This window comes from Castor canadensis, chromosome 8, assembly GCF_047511655.1.
Source record: "Castor canadensis chromosome 8, mCasCan1.hap1v2, whole genome shotgun sequence".
Lineage (NCBI taxonomy): Eukaryota > Metazoa > Chordata > Mammalia > Rodentia > Castoridae > Castor > Castor canadensis.
In genome coordinates this window covers 14,769,634-14,789,981 of record NC_133393.1, presented here as the reverse complement: position 1 = coordinate 14,789,981, position 20,348 = coordinate 14,769,634, and the positions used below count along the sequence as shown (strand labels likewise).

At 47.5% G+C, this 20,348-nt stretch overlaps 2 protein-coding genes across 8 annotated transcripts in view; one reads left to right on the top strand and one right to left on the bottom strand.

Moving 5' to 3' along the window:
* Positions 1-8,133, bottom strand: part of Ccnd3 (cyclin D3) — an 81,921-nt gene extending 73,788 nt beyond the window's left edge. Inside the window, exon 1 of one of the 3 annotated variants that reach the window (XM_020157271.2) lies at positions 7,978-8,133. Coding sequence is in view for 1 of the 3 variants with exons in the window: in XM_074082211.1 (XP_073938312.1) it covers positions 7,729-7,809 (81 nt within the window). In the remaining 2 variants the exon portion in view is untranslated. Of the gene's footprint in view, positions 1-6,977; positions 7,202-7,728; positions 7,874-7,977 lie in introns of those variants that run through there. The other 2 variants (XM_074082211.1, XM_020157272.2) reach the window with 2 other exon arrangements.
* A 99-nt stretch (positions 8,134-8,232) lies between these two features.
* Positions 8,233-20,348, top strand: part of Taf8 (TATA-box binding protein associated factor 8) — a 29,047-nt gene continuing 16,931 nt past the window's right edge. For 4 of the 5 annotated variants that reach the window (XR_012450645.1, XM_074082209.1, XM_020157266.2 and 1 more), the window contains exons 1-7: positions 8,233-8,337; positions 9,108-9,264; positions 11,223-11,321; positions 11,606-11,668; positions 12,804-12,928; positions 16,320-16,467; positions 18,476-18,618. Coding sequence is in view for 4 of the 5 variants with exons in the window: in XM_074082209.1 (XP_073938310.1) it covers positions 8,299-8,337; positions 9,108-9,264; positions 11,223-11,321; positions 11,606-11,668; positions 12,804-12,928; positions 16,320-16,467; positions 18,476-18,618 (774 nt within the window). In the remaining variant the exon portion in view is untranslated. Of the gene's footprint in view, positions 8,338-8,526; positions 8,956-9,107; positions 9,265-11,222; positions 11,322-11,605; positions 11,669-12,803; positions 12,929-16,319; positions 16,468-18,475; positions 18,619-20,348 lie in introns of those variants that run through there. The other variant, XM_020157268.2, reaches the window with a different exon arrangement.

The window sequence follows — 20,348 nt, the reverse complement described above, 5'->3', positions numbered from 1 at the left end:
CTAAGAAGTGGTGTACAGGATAAGGAGACACGTATAACACAGAGAAGCATTGTACAAAGATTTGCTATTTCAGTGACACCTTGGCTGCCATGTATCTCGGGAGAAATGAGAGTTGAGAGAAAAATCCATACAGTGGATTCCCAGAAGTTATGCCAAGCGTGACTCCCAGCAGCCACGTCAGGGAAGAGGCAGGGCAGGACCACCCAAGCTCAAGTCTAGTGGTTGTACAGAGTTTTGCACTGGAACCCAATTTGGCCCAGGCTGAAATACCTTGTCTCCTTGGAGGTCAAGAGATCCGAGAGAAAAATTTATCTGGTCTTAGAGGTAGAAGCCAAGTCAGTTCACAGAAAAGATGGAGCTGCCCCTACAACCAGCAGGTACCAGCTGATAGGAAGGAAGGAAACAAGGAAAGAAGGGAGGGAGGGAGGATGGGTGGGAGGGAGGCAGGAAGGGAACAAGAGAGGGAGAAAAGAAGGAAGGAAGGAGGGAGGGAAAGAAGGAAGGAGGGAGGGAAAGAAAGAAAGAAGGTAAGAAGGAAGGAAAGAAGAGAGGGTCTGCAGAAGCAAGAATGTTCTGTGCCCTGGTCTATGCTCTGCCACCCAATACATCTGAAAGTCTGTGAGCCCAAGACCCATCCCACTGTGGAAAGAACAGACAACATTTGAAGAGACTCCAAGTCCATGGGGTTATGGTAGACACCACTTGGGAAGAGAGAATGGAGCTGGGAGGAAGGAAGAGGCTGCCTTGAATCTCAGGGGCCATTGCTAGGAGGACACAGCACTCCCCTCCATCACCCAAAGCCAGCTTGGAGCTATCCACTTGCCAGAGAAGAATAAAACCTCCCCTGGGTTTATTCACGGTGGATTCCAGGCTCCCAGCACAGTGAGCTTAACACACTGAAGCTTAAGAAAGATTCTGTGACTAACAGACAGATGCCTTCCTGGGACAGGCGGACCCCAGGAAGGGGGCACAGGTGCCCATCCTCCCTTCCCCTGGCCAGCCCTCTCCTCCTCCAGCTGGAGCCCAAGTTGGAGCTGAAGGTCTGCATCTGTCTGAGGCCCCTGGCCCAAATTCCTTTCCCAGAACTAAGGGAGCCCAGGGGAGGGGCAGGGAGGAGCAGCTGAGAGGAAGGAGAACAGAGAACAAGAGGGAGGGTGACTTGGAGCAGAAAACACTGGGGCCAGAACCGGGAGTTTCTGGGACTGCCCCAACTTCCACGATTCTGTCCAACTGTCTCACCACAGGCCAGAACTTGTGGGCCTATTTTTACTCTAGAAGAAACAGGGTGAAATGGAATCACAGGTGGGAGGGTGAAGAAATAAACCAGACCCCTTTGGTTTTGGATAGCCCCATGCTCACACCAAAGAAATATAACGATGGTGGTGATGGCGACAGCAGCTGTCATTCGTAAGGACTTGTGACCTGTCTGGCACTCGGCAGGGCCTTGTACTGTAAGTCAAGTGCCAGGTAGGCTCTGAAACCTCAGCCCCTTAGACGTTGTGCAACCTCCTAGTGCCTCAGTTTCCTCATCTATAAAGGCGCCCTCTTGCTGGGGGTGTAGCTCAGTGGTAGAGCATTTGCTTGGCACATGTAAGACCCTGAGCTTGATCTCCAGCACTGGGGAAAAAAAAAAGTTTTCCTTGTTAGGCTGTGAGGAAAAATGCTATTTATTATACAGTAGGCATTAGGCGTTCAACTAATATTAGCCATTGTGAATTCTCACAGTGACCTGGTGAGGGAGGGACTCCAGATGAAGAAATTGCTTCCCATGGTCGGAAAGGAGCCGAGCCAGGACAAAGTAGGGTAGAGAGCACAGGCTCTCTATCACTCCACGTGAGGGCGCAGGTGAGTGGCTAGGTGCACAAACGTTACAGCTGAATGGCCAAGTGAGACTTTGAGCTCAGTTGTGTGAATGGAAGCAAGCTGCTTACCCTCGCAGTGCCTTGGTTTGCTCATCTGTAAAGTGGGTGTCCTGCCACCTAAGGCTCTTCAGGAGATCCCGTGTATTACTAAGTTCTTCCAACTATTAGTTATAGCCTCTCTCTGATGCCCTATGGCCAAAGGTTTGTGGTACTCTCTGTCTTTGCTCATTCTAGGTTCTGTCTGCTGTGGCCCTGTAGCCCACTGGCTCTGCGATCTCTTCCTAAGAGTCTGAAGGGCAGCAATGAGATCTGGGTCAACAAAGGAGGAACCAGCAAACACACACACACACACACACACACACACACACACACACATCACACTCACACACATCACACACACCACACTCACACACATCACACACACACACACACACACACCACACTCACACCACACACACACACACACAAACACCACACACACACACACACACACACACACATCACACACACCACACTCACACCACACACACACACACACACAAACACCACACACACACCACACTCACACACACACACACACACATTCACCAACACACACACCCCCACACACACATACTCTCACATACACATTTCTAGACATCCAGGAGCCTCTGCTCTCTAATCTCAAGAGGCCCAGGGAGGGAGAACTGGTCAGAGAGGTGGGACTTCTGAGGTCCCTTACAGGCGACGGCACAGGTGCTGTGCCCTTTGAAGGTAGGAAATGCCACTCCACATTAGGTGCCCTGTGGTGCCCACAAGGACACTGCCCTTGCCTTCTGTCACAAGGGCAAAGGAAGGTCAGGAGGGGAAAGAGGAATGGGAGGGCCATGTCCCAAGGAAAGAAGCGGAGGCCTGCACACACTGGCCCAAGTGCTAAGAACACATTTTATGGAGGCGCTGCTGGGCCCTGGTGTGTAAACAGCTAGGAACAGGGTGGAAAGACCAGCTGGTGTTCTTCACCCAGTCCAGGGCTCTGGAGCTGACATCTTGGGCAACAACTCCACCTGGTGGACAGACAGGGACCATCGTGGGCCAGGGACTGAAGGGCACTGAGGGACCAAGAGGACAGTAGGTAAAAGGTTACAGCAGAAGTTTCCAGAAGGTGCTCTGAGTTCTTCTAGCTGGCAGAGGCCCCTCTTAGAACATGCTCTAGTTGGGACTCCTTTCTTCAGACAGGGATTAGGCAGTTATTCGTTAGAAAGTTCTAATGCTTTTTAGAAATCTGCTCCCACCAGTCTCCCCACTCCCTTCCTCAGGGTCTCTTGGAGCAACCTCTCAAATATTTGAAGACAACATCTGCTCTTTTCCTTGAGCCCTCCAGAGCCTGACCTCAACCTTTCACTCACTGCATCTATTTCTTTTTTTTTTTTTTCACTTGGGATTTTGGTGTCTCTCTCTCTCTCTCTCTCTCTCTCTCTCTCTCTCTCTCTCTCTCTCCCCCCCTACCTCCCTCCCTCCCTCCAATATATTCACTTCCAAGGAATCTCTTCCTACACTGCAGCACTGCTTTAAGAACATCTTCAGCTCTCAGCCTCCATTATTGGGAGTTAATTTAGAAGTAAAGATCAGACTTTGAATTCAGATAGATCCATGTTCAATTTTGAATGCCATCACTTTCTAGCTGTGTGATCTTGGGCAAGTTTCTTAGCCTTTCTGAACTTCAGTTTCTTCATCTGGTAAACTGGAGATAGAAGTATTTACTACCTGGAGTTATGGTGAGTACCAAATGAGGTTACGGAGGATGAAACACTTAAGACAGTTCCTGGCAGCACTGGTCAACTCCTAAGTGGCCATTATAGCCACATTTCTCTGAGTTTAAAGGGAGTACTTTGGGGAAGAGAAAGGTGAAGAGACAGAGAGAGAGAGAGAGAGAGAGAGAGAGAGAGAGAGAGAGAGACAGAAAAGGAACCGGAACCTTTCTGGGATTCCCTTTTCCCAATTGGGAAAATCAGTCCCACAACTGGCAGGGGGCACTTGGCCACAGCAGTACTGGCTCTGGCAATGCCAGCTCTTTGAAACTCAGAGGATTTAAAATTTAAATGTCTTTGTGTGCAAGATAAACAAATCTACCACTCTGCAGGGAGAGGGAAACTTGGCTGCAGCCCCAGAACTTCCCCCACCCCTAACCCTCTCTGAACTTCCTCTTGTGGTTTCTGTAGAGTACAACCTGTTCTTCACAGCCAAGGAAGGGGACAGGGGGCATGCCAAAAGTTCCACAGTACCCCAACCTAGAAGCAGGGAAGAAGGTGTGGGGTGAGAGCAGAGGGGCAGCCTGATGGCTGTCTGTATAGTTCTGAACTTTCACATCCTGCTAACCTGCTATGTACCTGGTGCACTGTTCTTTCTTTCCCCCTCAATCTCCAGCATCAACAACACACCTCTCTCTCAAAGACAGGTAGGCAGAGGGACCTGCCTGGGGCCTCCCCAAACCTGTGCAGAGGGCCTCTGAGAGCAACTGAGAGTTTCAGAAAGGAGGTAGAAAAATTGCTGGAGTTCAGGGGAACTGTCCTAAGGCTGGCTCACATCACAGGCATTGTCCTAGCCTGCCTGCAGGCCCCAGGGCAGGGCAGCTTTGGACAAAGCAGGTGGTGACCACCTTCAACTTGTTCCCACTCCTAGACTAGCTTGTTTACTCAGCAACCAAGCTGGGATGTTCCTCTTGCAATCTAGAATGTGAGGTCTCTGCTAATCTTGTGGGGTTTAAACATTTTTATTATTATTTTTTTTTTTTTAGTGGTGCTGATGTTTGAACTCAGGGCTGCCCGCTTGCAAACCAGGTACTCTACCACTTAAGGCACACCTTTAGCCCATCTGCACAACAAAATGGGTGTCTTAATTTCCCACACCCCCAGATCCAAGCCCTTCCCATCCACGATGAGAAGGTATTTCTCACATCTAACCTTGGTTTGTTCTGAACACACACACACGCACACATGACCCTCAGGCTCAGGAAAAGGTACCAGCTCTGTGCAGTCCCTACAATCCTGAGAAAGCCTGCTGGGGTCTCTGTAAACAATACAGCGCCCAGCGCCCAAGCTCCCCTAACTCCATCTGCAACATCCAAGACACAGTATCATGAGGCCCATGAACTCTCTTTAGTATTTTTGGGTTTTTTGGTGGTACTGGGGTTTGAACTCAGGGCCTCGTGCTTGCTAGACAGGCGCTCTACCTCTTGAGCCACTCCACCAGCCCCTTTTTTGTGTTGGGTATTTTCCAGATAGGGTCTTACCGAGGCTGGCTTTGAACTGTCAGCCTCCTGATCTCTGCCTCCTGAGTAGCTAGGATCACAGGTGTAAGCCACAGGTGCCTGGCTACTGTTGCATTTCTTACCACGTGCTTCCTACCTTGTCTCCAGAGTGCCAGTCTCTCCTGCCACCTCACCCGCCTACACTGCTGTTGGAGCCACCTTCTTGAGAAGCACGACTAACCATGTTACTATTTTGCTGAAACTCAATAGTCTCCCCTTATTCTTAGACTAAAGTCCACACTCTGCAGCCTGGCACACTACCACCACCACCACCACAAGAATAAACAGGGCCTCCTAAGTCAAGTGAGCTGGGTTTAGATCTCAGCTCTGCCAGTACGTCTTGCTCTCTCTTTAGGAAATATCCTCGCCTATAAAATGGAGGTGATCCGACTGGTATTTCACAGCGCTATCAGGAGGATTAAGGGAGATGCTACATATAAATCACTTAGCAGTGCTATATAACCATCAGTCAGCCTTCCAAGCCTTTATGGAAGAGAACAGGAAGGAGAAGGCTTGAGACCACGGAGGGTCATGTTCAAGTACTGAGCACAGACTGTGAGACTGCTGGGATAATCAGAGATGCTTTCAACTTCAAGTCACGGGGGGAAGAAGCTCTGACTTGTTCATGCCATTATGTTCCCAACATCTACAGATAAGAGTATGACCAGGGCGAACAGTGTTAAATGAGTTCATACACTGTCACTAATCATGTCTCCAAAGGAGCCAGAGAGAAAACTACAGAAGAACCTTTGGGACCCAATGGCAGAGCCACTTCTCCACTCACCTCTGGTCCCAAACCCATCTGAGGTGATGAGTAGAGAAAACAGTCCCAGAGTCCTGGATGGGAAGTGGGCATCCACGATGGTGTAGACTGTCACATTACTCCCAAGTGGACCTTCCCAGCTGCACTCAAGTGGGAACTCCTGGGATGTTGGGAACCAGTGCAACAACAACACATCTTTCCCAGAATTCATCCTGCTCATTCCCACCTCTAGTCAGTAGGTGAAAGAGAACAGCAATTGTTTCTGGGTCACCCACAGATTCCAGTGTCCAGCTAACAGTTGGTGTTCAGTCCAGCTGAGAGGAGTAAGTGCTCCCAGAGACTTCCCACCAACTTCTCTGCCTGGTGAACTATGGATCCTCCAGAACCCAGCCCAGATGTCTCTTTCTCTCTGAAGCCTCTCCAGCCAGAGCCCTTAGCACCTTATCTCTGTCTGTCTGGTTGTGACCCGCTACCTGTACTCTCAGCATCCCACACAGCGCCAACCAAGCACTTAGTTAACGCTCAATCAACGCAAAAGAATACTTAGTAACAGCACTCAACTTCTTCATTTACTTCCCTTGTCCACACTTAAGAGACACAGGAGGTGAAGACCATCACTTGTGTACCAGCAGACTCTGCAGAGGGACAACGCCGAGCCCTGTTCTCTGGCCTCTCTCCTGGGCCCTGGCTGGCAGCTGAACCCCACGCTGGTCAGCTCGGCTCCTTGCCTCCCATCTTATGGCTGAGATAACAAGTGAAGACCCCTCCGGCTTCCACGTCAGCTTTTGGGGGTAGGCTGTGCTGATGTGTACACGCTTAGAGAGCCCCAGGCTTTGGGTGACTTCTCCGTCCTTTAACTCCAGGTGGAAAAGCACACTCGGGGAGAAAGTAAACTTGAGCTTGGGGGGCCAGCGGTGAGGTGATGAGGACGCGGCGACCCGCTTAACCCACCCACTTCTGACCCCCAACTCCAGGTCTCCAGCCTGGGCTTTGACTAAACTGAAGACAAAGGGGGCGGGGGCGCCGACAGCCCGTCCAGCCTGGCTTCTCCAGCCCCCAAGCCTACCTCTTGGCAGGCGAGTCCCCGGAGCACGGATCGTGGCCGCAGACGCTCTGTCTGCCGCCTGGGCTTCGGTCTTGGGGTAGCGCGGGTGGTCGCGACCACCAGCCGTGGGGAGCCAAATGCATCCCTCCCCAGGCTCCCAAACAGAGCAGTGTCCACCCCCGCAGGCGCGACGTGTTTACAAAGTCGGCGCCGCGCCGCGGACCGGAGCTGAAAGCTGGGCAGGAAGTGGGGAAGAAGGGGCGGGGGAGACAAAGGGGCTGGCTGCTGGGCTCAGCCCAGGTCTGGTCCCGGACACCCCTTGGCGTGGCCGAGCGGCTCCTTGGGAGTCACCCCACCCCACCCCACCCGCCGCCTGCAGACCCCGCCCCAGGTCCCCCAGGTGAGCTGGTGGGGACCTGCGGGGACTCAGGTGTGCGCACGAGGGCTGCTGCTACTCTTGCACGCGCTACTAGGAAGTAAACAACACCAGGCGTGATTTAAACTACAACACGTCAGGCACCATAACAGACTGGGCTATCTCATTTCCCATTACCACGAGGGAAAACCGAGGCACGGTGAGAACAGGCAATGTGTCCAAAGTCCTACAGCTGGCAAGTGTTAAGGATTCAAACCCCGCGATTGCGTCCTGCCAGGCACACCCCACCCCCACCTCTTCGCGGTCCCCGTGGAGTCCCTAGTTCAAATGGGCTGATGGGCAAGTGACAAAACCGCAGGCAGCCCGGCAGACGCAATAGACAAGCCTCACGCTCACCTTGCAGACACTGGCGGATTGAAGAAAAATGCACTGGGAGACCCGACCAGGTGGCCAAGTAGGCCATCGATGCGGGGCCATCCGCACAAAATCAAGAGGTTGGATGCTCCAGGGTTTCCCCAAATTACCCGCTCAGAGGAATCACCCGGGAACTTGTTAACAGTATCAAGCCCCTCTCTCAGAGACTGAGGTCACTGTGACTGAGCTGGCTCAGCCAGGTGTGAGAAATAATCAGACAAGTTTCCAAACCTCTGCGAATGTAGACGACCTCCAGGGTCCTTCCAGGAGTGCGCTCTTTATGAGAAAGGATTTCGCGTCAAACTAGGTTTCTTTTAATTCAGTGAAACCGACATTGCACTTTCCTAGCCCATTCCCAACTGCACCGAAAACTTCAACAAAACTTAGCACACAAAAGATCACGTGAAGCGGGTCAGCCTACGTCCCACCACCAACCCCGCTGGGCTTCGGAAACCCGGTCCAAAACGCGTCGCCCCACCCCTCGCCGCCTCTCCGCCCCGCGACTACAAGTCCCACCCTGCCCCGCGCTCACGCGCACTACGACAGAGCAAGATGGCCGACACGACGGCTGGGGCCAGCGGCTCCGGAACGGTAAGGGCGTGAGGCGCGGGGCCAAAACCAAGTTTGGGCATTCTTTAACTTTCCTTTAGCCTGGGCAATGAGCTCATACCCAGAAATCTATACCCACCATAAGCTCCGAGTGGAAGAAGGTCCTTCAAACCATACGCTCCCCCCACCCCCCCCAGGGACTTGGCGGCGGCCTCCTCTAAGTTGGTGGACCTGTGACCTGATTGGTTCGTTCCTTGTTGGGGTGGGAACCCGGAACACCTTCTCATTGGTCCGAATAGGCCTTTTTTACCCTCTTATTGGTCGTCCAAAGTTGGGAGGGATTCCCGTTTCAAAATATTTAGCTTCTCTATATTTCCGTGGTGTTTGTCTTTTGCTCTAGGCATCGTGTGTTGTTAGTTTTAATTTTCGTTATTAGTGAATGGTGTGGAGATGGGAGGAACGAGAGAGCCTTTTTTTTCCTGAAAAGTAAATGTATTAGTTCAATCCCATTATGCTTGTTTCTTCAGCTATGCATTCTGAGAATCTGCTAAAGTAGAAAGTGAGAAAACAGCCATTTATCCTGTTGGAGCGTTTTAGGTCTGCAGAAATGTCTATTTAGGCAATCCTGGGTGCTCAGTTATTTCCAGTTGGCTGATATCTGTAAGTCTAAACATTATGCAGTGATGAAAAACTTCCTTATGCAGTCTAGCAAAAGAAGTTTTGCTTGCCATTCGTGATGTGTTAGCTCTGTGATCTCCTCCTTGTCCTGTGGCTGAAAGTCTTTTTTTCCTCTCCGGGCTTCTGGTTGACAGAGATCAGGAAGTAAACAGTCTACCAACCCTGCCGATAACTACCATCTAGCACGGAGGAGAACCCTGCAAGTGGTTGTGAGCTCCTTGTTGACGGAGGCGGGGTTTGAGAGCGCTGAGAAGGCATCCGTGGAAACGCTGACAGAGATGCTGCAGAGCTGTGAGTACAGGAAACACTTGGCCTTCCTAGAGTCAGCCCCGACATCCGTTACTGCTCTGTGTGTGATGTTAGAGAGAATTGACAACAACAACAAAAATGAGCATAGGAAAGTAATTTACAGCCTTTAGAATCAACAGCCCTGGGTTATGATAAATCATTGCTCTGACATTTAATGGCCTAGACCAGTCACTCAGTTGTGAAATAGAATAATAATTTGTTCCTGGTGGATGTGAGTAAGAGAAGTATATGTAAAAGTATATGCGGGGGAGGTTGTAAGCGCTTGACTTCATTGGTGCTCTTACCGCAGTTCTGCTTTTTTCTCAAAGGACTTATGCTTCTATAGAAGTTTCAAGACTAATTCTCATGAAATAGATGATATCCCATTGCGTAAGGAAATGCTATATCGTGTGATACAAAATATGAAGGTGACTAAGTTTTATAGAAGAGAAAAAAACACATTGAAAAGAAAATATTGGCGGGCTTAGGGTGTGTCTCAAGTGGTAGACTGCCTGCCTAGCAAGTACAAGGCCCTGAGTTCAAACCCCAATACTGCCAAAAATAATCTAAAATGTCTTCTGAGCATGGTGGTACATACCTGTAATTACAGCATTTGGGAGGCTAAGGCAGATTGATTGAGGCTAGCCTAGGTGAGACTGTCTCAGAAAGAAAGGAAGGAGAGAGGGAGGGAGAAAGAAAAACAAGCAAGACCTTTTCTTAGTTTCCTGCTTGCCATAATGTGAACTGCTCTTCTCTGCCATGCCCTCCCTGCTTTGATGAATGAAGCTTCTGAGAGTGTGAGCTAAGTAAATCATCTGTTCTCTGGATCAACACTTACAAAAGGAAGAAGCAGAAAGGCTTGGACAGAGGGAGATGTTGAACTGCAATGCACATCCACCAAAGAACTGGCCAAGTCACCCTGGACCAGTTATTGCCCATCAACCTGAAAGGGTCCTATCTTTATACTTAGGCCTTTTGTTGTGTTGGGCTGGAACTCTGGGCCTCATGCACACTTTATAAACTTCATCTTAAATACTGTCCTTTTTCCTGGAGGACTGAGTAGTAGAGGCTCAGCTGTAGGCAGAAGAATCAAAAATTGCCCACCACAGAATAAGACTTTTTGGTGTGTGTGTGTGTGTGTGCGCGCGTGCGCGCGCGCGCGCGTGGCGGGGGGAGGTACACATAACAACATTTTCACCTTAACCAATTTTAGTGCACAATTCAAAGTGCCTGTTAAGTACAGTCACAGTGTGTGCAAGCATTGCACACTACCCACACCCAGAACCTTTTCATAGTTCCAGGTAGAAACTTTGTACCCATAAACAGTAACTCCCCATTTTGTCTTCCCCCCAGTCCCTAGAAATTGCTAATCTACTTTCTGCCTCTATGAATTTGCTTTTTCTGGGTACCTCATATAAGTGGCATTTTAAAATATTTGTCTTTTTGTGTCTACTTTATTTCACTTAGCCTAATGTTTCAGAGTTCACTCATGTGGATTTCCTTTTGAAGAATTTCGTTTCTTTTGAAGGCCGAGTAATACTCCATTGTATATGTCTATGCCACAATTTGTTTACTCTTCTATCAGTGGATAGGGCTGGGGTGTGGCTTATGTGGTAGAATGCCTGTCTAGCAAGTTCGAGGCCCTGAGTTCAAACCCTAGTACTGCAAAAACAAACAAACATCTGTCAGTGGACAGTAGTTTGTTTCCACTTAATCAAAAACAAAATTGGAAGGGCTGCTGATTGAATCCAGGGCCTGGTGCATGCTCAACAAGCTTTCTGCCACTGAACCCTTGTTTCCACCTTTTGCAGATAATGCTGTGGCAAACATGAGTGTACAAGTATCTGTCTGAGTCTCTGCTTTCAATTCATATAGAATGGAATTGCTGGCTCCCATGGTTATTCTGTGTTTAACTCTTGAGGAACTGTGAGTAAGACCCTATGCCTTTGATCCCCTCGTAGACATTTCAGAAATTGGGAGAAGTGCCAAGTCTTACTGTGAGCACACAGCCAGGACCCAGCCCACACTGTCGGATATTGTGGTCACACTGGTTGAGATGGGTAAGTATACCTCTAATTTCTAGTTCTTCCATGCAGCCAAGATAGGGTCCTGAGGGACTAGCCATGTCTGCTGAGTGTTCCTGAACCCCTTTTGGGAGGGAGTTATCAGAACACGGTGACTCTGAGCCCATTTCAGAGACCTCCTAATTCCCTGTTGGGGGATTCTGGTGGGGCTTTTTTTGAGGGGCAGTGTGGTGGCTGAGTTGGGAGGTTAAGCTCTTTTTCCACACTATAACTCCCCTTTCCATGTTCAATGTCCAGTGTTCTGCTTTCTTGTTTCTTAGGTTTTAACGTGGACACTCTCCCTGCTTATGCAAAACGGTCTCAGAGGATGGTTATCACTGCCCGTAAGTGACATTGCACTGAGGCACTCAGAAAGTGCTCAGTTAATGCTGGTAGAGTGAATTAGTGGTTGAATTGGGCAAGGATCAGATTGGCAGCTATTTTCTTGTTGCAGGTTCCCTTCCAATCTTTGGGGCTTCCTATAGTCTAATCTTTATCTGGCTGAGAGAATTAGTATGAGCAGTGCAGTTACTAGGAAAGTAAACCAGCTCTGAGACACTGCTGTGGTTTTTGTGCTTAAGCCCTGAAGAACAAATGGCACTGCCTGAAGAACATGAAAGTTCTTGTTCTTCTTTAGATCAAGGGTTGCTAAACCCTATGAGCCAAATGCGGCCCACTGTAAATAAAGTTTTTTTATTTTGTAAATAAAGTTTCATTGGAACACAGCCATATTTACTTATTATCTATGATTGCTTTTCTGTTATGATGGCAGAATTTAGTTGTGGCAGATACTGTGTGGCTTGCAAAATCTGAAATATTTACTGTGTAGCCCTTCACCTGAAAACTTTGACTGCCTTAGATAAAACATCCTTAAGGTGAGCAAGGCTAACTAGTTTGGGTGTGTAGGACTTGAAAAGAATTCACTGGATATTTTTTTTAAAGTCATTTTTTCACATTGCCATCTCTTAAAGAACTCCCTTCTTAGAGTAGCAGTGAAAGGTGCCATTTTCAATCTCTTCTTGTAATTGGTAAGCCCTCACTTCCCCCTCAATCTTTTTATTATGTGGAGTCTCTGAACAATTTGTGTGTGTGTGTGTGTGTGTTGGGGATTGAACACAGGGCCTTCTGCATGCTGAGTATATGCTCTATGCAGGCCCTGGAGTCTCTAAAAAGAGATTTAGCAGCCCATCTGCCATCCTCAGTTCTTTAGTGTGCTCTTTTATGTAGTGACCTTGGTCACAGACACCCTCCTTGGAGGATTGTGGGTAGATTATTATAGATGGGAACATCAGTCAAGGTCATCCATCAGGGCTGGACATTGTGAGGATGACCTCTTTAGGCCCTTATGCCATCGAAGGCTTTTTATTGCCAGAAATACGAAGTGCCTGCCATTTATAAAATTGTGTTTCAGTGAGAAAAGGAGAATCTGTAGAAACCAGGGCCTTGGTGGACAAGTAACCAGTTGTGATTCTGTTGCAGCTCCAGTGACCAATCAACCAGTGACCCCCAAGGCCCTCACTGCAGGGCAGAACCGACCCCACCCACCACACATCCCCAGCCATTTTCCTGAGTTCCCGGATCCCCACACTTATATCAAAACTCCGGTGAGTGATGGGGCCACCCTAGGGACTGTGACTGCTGTAAAGCACAGCCTGTTGCTACTGACCATCAGACTGGAGTCCAGAAGGTTCTTAGTTAAAGGGTAGTTCAGAACTCACAAGTATCTTTCCCTGTTGAGAAGCAGTTTGACAAGTGAGAATTATGTTCTCAAGCTTGTCAACAAAAATATAGTTAACAAAGAAATTGAAGCCAGAAATTGCCTGTTCCACCAAGACACAAAAGTACTTAGCTACACAGAAATAAACCTGGAAAGATATTTTACAACATGTTCATAATAATTCTTTTTTTTTTCCCTCATGGTAATCCTTGGTGAGATGGTTGGTAGTCATAGCTACTTTGTGTGTGTTTTCTTGGTTTTTCCATAATAGAAAAAGTTTTGCATTTTTTTCCTGAGTGCTGGGGATTGAACCCAAGGCCTTGCATATGCTAGGCAAGCACTCTACCACTGAGCTATATCCCCAGCTCAAAGAGTTATTTTTGAAATTGGGGAGAAAATTTAAATATCTCCCCCAATTTTCTTAAAATATACTTAGGAAGGCCAGGCATGGCAGAGCATGCCTGTAATCCCAGCATTTGCTAGACTGAGGTAGTAGAATTACAAGTTTGAGATCAGCGGAGCTACATATCAAGACCTTGTCTCAAAAAAAAGGAACACATGACTGCCTGTCTAATAAACACAGCCCTCCATTGCCCTGGACTTACAGTCTCTCATACTGTCCTGGGAGTGCCACAGCAAAGTGCTACAAACTAGGTGACTTTAAACTACAGAAATGGGGTTGGGCATGGCCTAACTGGTAGAAGCCATGGGTTTAATCCCCAGCACTGCCTCCCCCTCCCCCCCAAAAAAGAGCAACAGAATGTATTGCCTCAGCTCTAGAAGCCAGAAGTCCAAATCAAGGTGCAGCAGGGTTGTGCTCCCCTGACACCTGTAGGGGATCCTTCCTTGCCTCTTTTAACATTTTATTAATTTTTTTTGTGGTGCTGGACTTTGAACTCAGGACCTCCTGCTTGTTAGGTAGGCGCTCTACCACTTGAGCCACTCTGCCAGCCCTTTTCCTTGCGTCTTCTGAGCTTCCTAGAGTTTGCCAGCATTCCTGAGCATCTCTTGGCTTGTAGATGCAATGCTAAAGTCTTGTGTCCTCACATAGTGTGCTCTCTGAAGCTCTTTTTCCCTATAAGGACACCAATTCTATTGGATTAGGAACCTACCTTAGGAACCTACCTTACTCCAGCATGACTTCATTATAACTTCTTACATCTGCAATGACCCTGTTTCCAAATATGGTCATACTGAGAGGTGCTAGGGGCTGAAACTTCACCATATCTAAGAGTTCTCATGGAGATACAGTTCAACCCAGAACATTTTCTCTTTGTAGTGTATCCTGGCAGTAAAAATAGCCTGTTTATGTTTGCTTGTTTATATGGATGTTACAATTTAACCTTGTGCAAAATAATGTACATTAAAAGATAGTTTCACCCTTATTAAAAGCTCAGGAAACCTGTAACCTTTTTAGTGGGAGCCTTGTTATTGCCTCTCCTTTTCCTTTTGAAATCTTGGTTTAATACTTAGTGAAATAGTGAGTTGGAGGTTTGATTCTGAGATGGTTTATTTTGATTCTTTAATGGCTCTCATAGTTGAAAAAGGTACATTACAAAGACTTGTAACATCATTGACTGCCCTTAATAAATGAAAAATCTGGGGTTTGGGAATATAACTCAGAGCATTTGCCAGGCATGTGTGAGACCCTGGGTTTGATCCCCAGTACTGCAAAAAAAAAGCAAATTTAAAAAAACTAAGATTTTCAAATTCTTTTTTACCAGTTATTCAAGTTATTTCATTGAGAATTTCTATTAAATTTCCAAGTTACTGAATGTCACATGTCATAGAAATAATTACAGAACCTTGCCTTTTAATGTTTTTAACAAGTATGTTCAAAATCCAATTTTCATTTTGAGAAGATTTTAGACATTTCAGAACATTCTGTTTCTATGTGTAAGTGTAGATATAGGGACTGTATAGGTGACACAATTCAGTTGACAGTGACAACAGTGGGCATGTTTCCGAGTGCCTCCTTTAAAAACTCTGTCTCTTTATCATGAGAATTGTTACTTTTTTGTTCATTATTAAAATGTCATCTTTGCTATTTCAGTTTAAAATGTTTTGACTAGGACTGGGGATGTAGAGCTGTTGCCTAGCACATGCAAAACCCTGGGTTCAATTCCTGGTATTGCAAAAAAAGTTGACTTAACTTCTCATTCTGATTAAATCTCAGTTGTTTTTCACTCGATAACATGATTGTCACCAAGCTCATAATTAGAAGGAGGGGTGACATCCTGTCATTTTTGGTTTGCTTACACTTACAATATTATCTTTAGTTTATATTTGTGTTTTGGAACAGTGTGTCCATTTGGAGAGGTTTAATTTAGGAAAACCAGATGGTATATTCTGCAATATCACACTATACAGATGGAACCAGAGGTCCCTGTCATGGTTCCCTGGGGGACTCCCATCTTCCTTGAGGGTGTATCTCACACCTGAGATCAACCGTTATGGGAGTGGAACAAAGGCCAGGGTCAATTTTAGAAATCTTCGCACATTTAAAAATTTTTTTTCTTTCTGACTGTACTGGGGTTTGAACTCAGGGCCTCTCGATTGCTAGGCAGGCACTCTTACCACTTGAGCCACTCTTCCAGCCCTTTTTTTGTGGTGGGTTTTTTTGAGATAGGGTCTTGTGAACTATTTGCCTGGGGCTGGCTTTGAACCATGATCCTCCTGATCTCTGCTAGGAGTAGCTAGGATTGCAGGTGTGATGCTATGAGCCACCAGCACTTGGCTCATTTCTTAATTTTTATGATTAAAAATAAATATTTTTGTACTTACGTCATTTTTTTGGGGTGGTACTAGGAATTGAATTCAGGGCCTGGAACTTCTGGGCAGAATCTCTACCACTTGAGAGCCATGCCCCCCAACCCTTTTCGCTTTAGTTTTTTCAGGTATGGTCTCAAGTTTTTGCTGAGGGTCATCCTCACATTGAAATCCTCCTATCCACAGCCTCCTTCATAACTGGGACAGGCACACTGACCGCCATACCTTGCTTATTAATTGAGACAGGGTCTTGATAAACTTTTTGCCTGGGCTGGCATCCAATTATGATTTCCTGGTCTCCGCCTCCCAAGTAGCTAGGATTACAGGTATGAGCCTCCACGCCTGGCCCTTCTTTCTGCCCTTCTGCTGCTCTTTGGAGATCTCAAAGCTACATAATGGTAGTAAGTCATGTTAGTGGGTGGGAGGACCCAGCTACAGCAAAGCAGGGACCTGAGGAAAGCAGAAGGGTGCCTCTGCTCACCCAAGTGTCTTCACTGTTTCCTTCCTAGACATACCGAGAGCCTGTGTCCAACTACCAGGTCCTGCGGGAGAAGGCTGCATCCCAGAGGCGTGACGTGGAGCGGGCACTCACTAGATTCATGGCCAAAACAGGGGAGACCCAAAGTCTCTTTAAGGATGACGTCAGCACATTCCCACGTGAGTTGTCTGCCTCTGGGGACTCTGTCTTGCACTTGTGATAATCACACAATCTTCCCTTTCTCTCAGCCTGGAGGGAGAGGTGAATAAGCCTTTGTTTTTCCTCTTATTTTCACTTATTCTTTGGATTCCTGGCTCTTTTTCCAAATCCAAATTACTTAGGGAGCCAGTCCCTAAGTAATGATATTAAAGCACAAATGACCTTTGTGGGATCGGCTGCTCTAGCCACACGGAATTTAGGTTACCTCAAAGGTGACCGAACCCTCAGCATCAGAGAATATCCTACAAAAGTGGCAGCTCAGGTCAGAAGGGACATTGACATGGGCATCTAGGGCCAGTTGCTAATCACCAAGTCCTTTCACAGGTCATGTCTTATTTAACTTTGCATCTCAACAGTGTTGCACAGTGCTGACCAAGTTACTCATCTCCCCATCTCAGGTCATGCAGAGGCGAACAGGGAGGTTGGTTTGGGTAGTGAGTCTGTTCAGCAAGCCCCTACCCGATGCCCGTCTGTGTGCCTAGCCCTTGAATGATAGCAGCCTTTAGTCACCAAGTGCCAGGCCCCATGCTAATCACTTCCCATATATCAATTCATTCAGTCTTTTCAGGAGCCTGTGAGGTAGGACCTGTCATCATCACCACCTTTGCAGGAAGCTGAGGCTCATAAGAGAAATGAAGCAGCTAGCTTGAGGTCATGCGCAGAATTCAAATCTAGCTCCTTCTGGCTGCCTGACTATACTGAAAATAATTTTAGGTCAAGAATGGTGGCTCAGCTTATAATTGTAGCTACTTGAGAGGTAGAGATCAGGAGGATCACAGTTTGAGGCTAGACTAGGCAAAAAGTTGGTGAGACCCCTTGTCAGTGTCTGGATACAGTGGTATGTGCCTGTCATCTCAGCAACATGGGAAGCATAGATAGGAGGACTGTGGTCTAGGCTGGCCCAGGCATACAGCAAGACCCTATCTCAGAAAGGGGCTGGCAGAGTGGCTCAAGTAGCACAGCATTAAGCTTAAGGCCCTGAGTTCAACCCCGAGTACTGCAAAAAAAAAAAAAAAAGTATCTTCCAACAATTCCATTTGGCCATAGAAGTACCATTGAGACTGTCATTTGATTGCTATTATTTTTTAAGTATTTATTTAGAGATGGGGCCTCTCTGTGTTCCTCAGGCTGGCTTCAAACTCCTGGACTCTAGCTGGCTCTGTGGATGCCCACCGAGCCTAGCATACTAATTATTATTGTTTTTAAATGATTTCTTCTTATCCTCATCATTCTTTGGAAGAGCTGAAACTCTCATTTACTAGAACTGTTCAGCCTTTTGGCTTTTTTTTCTTTTTGGTGGTACTGGAGTTTGAACTCAGGGCCTCATCCTTGCTAGGCAGGACCTCATCCTTGCTTGACTCACTCCACCAGCCATTTTTTGTGTTGGGTCTTATGAACCACTTGCCCAGGGCTGACTTTGAACTGCAATCCTCTTGATCTCGGCCTTCTGAGAAGTTAGCATTACAAGTGTGAGCCACTGGTGCCCTTCTGGGCTTAAGTTCTTCAAGCTGAGAAGATCAGTATCCCTACTGTAGAAATGAGGCTTGAGGTATTAATAGACCTTAACAAAGCCAATGCATTGCTGGGATTCTGTATAGCCCCAGTTCCATCTGATTTCAGTCTTACTTACTAAAGGGGTCTCTGAAGTCTAATTGCCTGAGTTCAAATCCCACTGTGCTTGAGAAATCCCTATGTGCTTGAGAAAGCCAGCCCTCTGTGCCTCAGTTTCCTCCTGTGTCACATGGGGGAGATACTTGTGCATACTTAGCAGGGTGGAGTGAGGATTGAGGAGAGCACAGGTAAGCCTGTGCTTTAGATCACTTAGACCTCGCCAGGCCCGTGGTGTAAGTACTTGAAGCACATGGGCCACTGTCGTCTTTGGGAACTGCTTTCTGATTGCCATAAGGTTCTAGGGCAGCTTCGAGGACTCCGTGACAGTGGAATCACACCTCTCTTCCAACTCCCCAGTGATCGCTGCTAGACCCTTCACCATCCCCTACCTCACAGCCCTTCTTCCCTCTGAGCTGGAGATGCAACAAATGGAAGAGACGGATTCCTCAGAGCAGGATGAGCAGACGGACACGGAGAACCTTGCTCTTCATATCAGCACGGTGGGTGCCCCTTCTGCCTATCCCAGCACCCCAGTGCTAGCCCACCCTGCCCTCTGCTCCTCCTCCTGGAAATTGGAATGACCTACACCAGGTCTCTGGCTGTATGTTAGGTACTTGCATGATGGGCCCATGAAGACCCAGGTATTATCTCCAGCTTGAAAGACACATTTGTGATCTAGGGATTCACTCATTCATTCAACAGATGTTGAATTGTCACCTTCCAGTGCCAGGCATAGTTCCAGGTGCTAGGGAGCTAGTAATAGATAAAATTCCCTAGAATTCTCCTAGATAGGAGTCGGATGGGGCTAAAGAGAAGCAAGATTAGAAGGTGATATTTGAGTAAAGACCTGAACGGACCAAGGCCTGCACATACCTGGGAGTAGTGCTTTCCAGGGAGTGGAAACAGGAGGTGCAAAGACCCAAGGTGGGAGCTCGTCTATTGTGTTGAAGAACACCCAGGACACCAGCATGGCCAGAGTAGCATGCACAATGGAGAGAGTAACAGAGTCAGAGAGCTCATAGGAAGCCAGACCTTACAGGTCCCATGACTTACGTAAAACACCTTGGCTTCTGCGTGGGAAGGTGGAAGCCAGGGAGATGTTGAGCAGTGAAGAGTCAGGCCCTGATGTAGCCTTCATAGGATCAGTGAGGCTGGCATGTTGAGGATAGATCACGGAGGGCAGGGCAGAAGCAGAAGCAGACACCAACTAGGAGACTGTAGCTAAGCTGAGAGATGGAGTAGGAGCAAAGATTATTTGGTCAGATTCTAGGTTCTCTCAGAGCAGAACCAACTGATGGAGCAGGCATGAGATGTGTGGGAGACTGAATGAGGTAACTGCAAGGTTCTTCGCCTGAACAGCAGGGAAGATGAAGTTGCCTTCACCACATAGGGAATACTGGGTCCACTAGTTGGTCTTTGAGGATCAGTTAGGGCTAGAGGGAATCCTCAGCATGCAGATAGTACTTGAGACCCTGAGAGGATGAACCCTCCCAGGAGGGAGTGAGGATTAAAGAAAAGAGGTGCACTGTGTGGACGTGGAAGAGACAAGAAGGCTCAGCCAGAGAGGGAGAAGTGGGAGAGGCGTGTTCCGGGGTCGAAGAAAGGGAGGACTTCAAGAGAGCCCTCGATAGTGTCCTAAGCCGCAGTTAGTTCCAGTAATAGGAAGACTGAGAAATGGACTTTATATTTGGTAGCATAAATGTAACTTGTGACCTTGATGAGAGAAGTTCCAATAGGAACGAGGGCCAGGGCCAGGAGTGAAATCTCAGAATGGCAGTAGAGAGCTCGTGAGTATGGACTTGTGCTGGCCATTACAGTAGCCCCTAGCCATGAGTGACTCTTTAAATTTACGTTAACTGAAGTAAAACTAAAAGCCAGTTCCTGAGTCTCCTTAGCCACCTAGGGCTGGTGGCCACTCTACTGGGCCACGCAGACACAGAACATTTCCACCATGAAGAATGTTCTGTTGAACAGCACTTGTATGGACAATTATTTCAAGGAGCTTTTCTGTAAAAAGAGGAGAGAGATGGAGCAGTGACCAAAGCAGGGGGGCACTGAGGAATTTGGAGAGGTATTTTAATGGGTTTTGTTTTTTAACTTTTTAAGATGAAAGAAATAATGTGTCTGTGTTGATGGGAGTGATCTGGTACTCAGGGAAACTAATGCGGGAGAGACGAAATATTTTGGAATTATGTCCTTTGGTAGGTGAGAAGGAATGAGATCCAGTGCC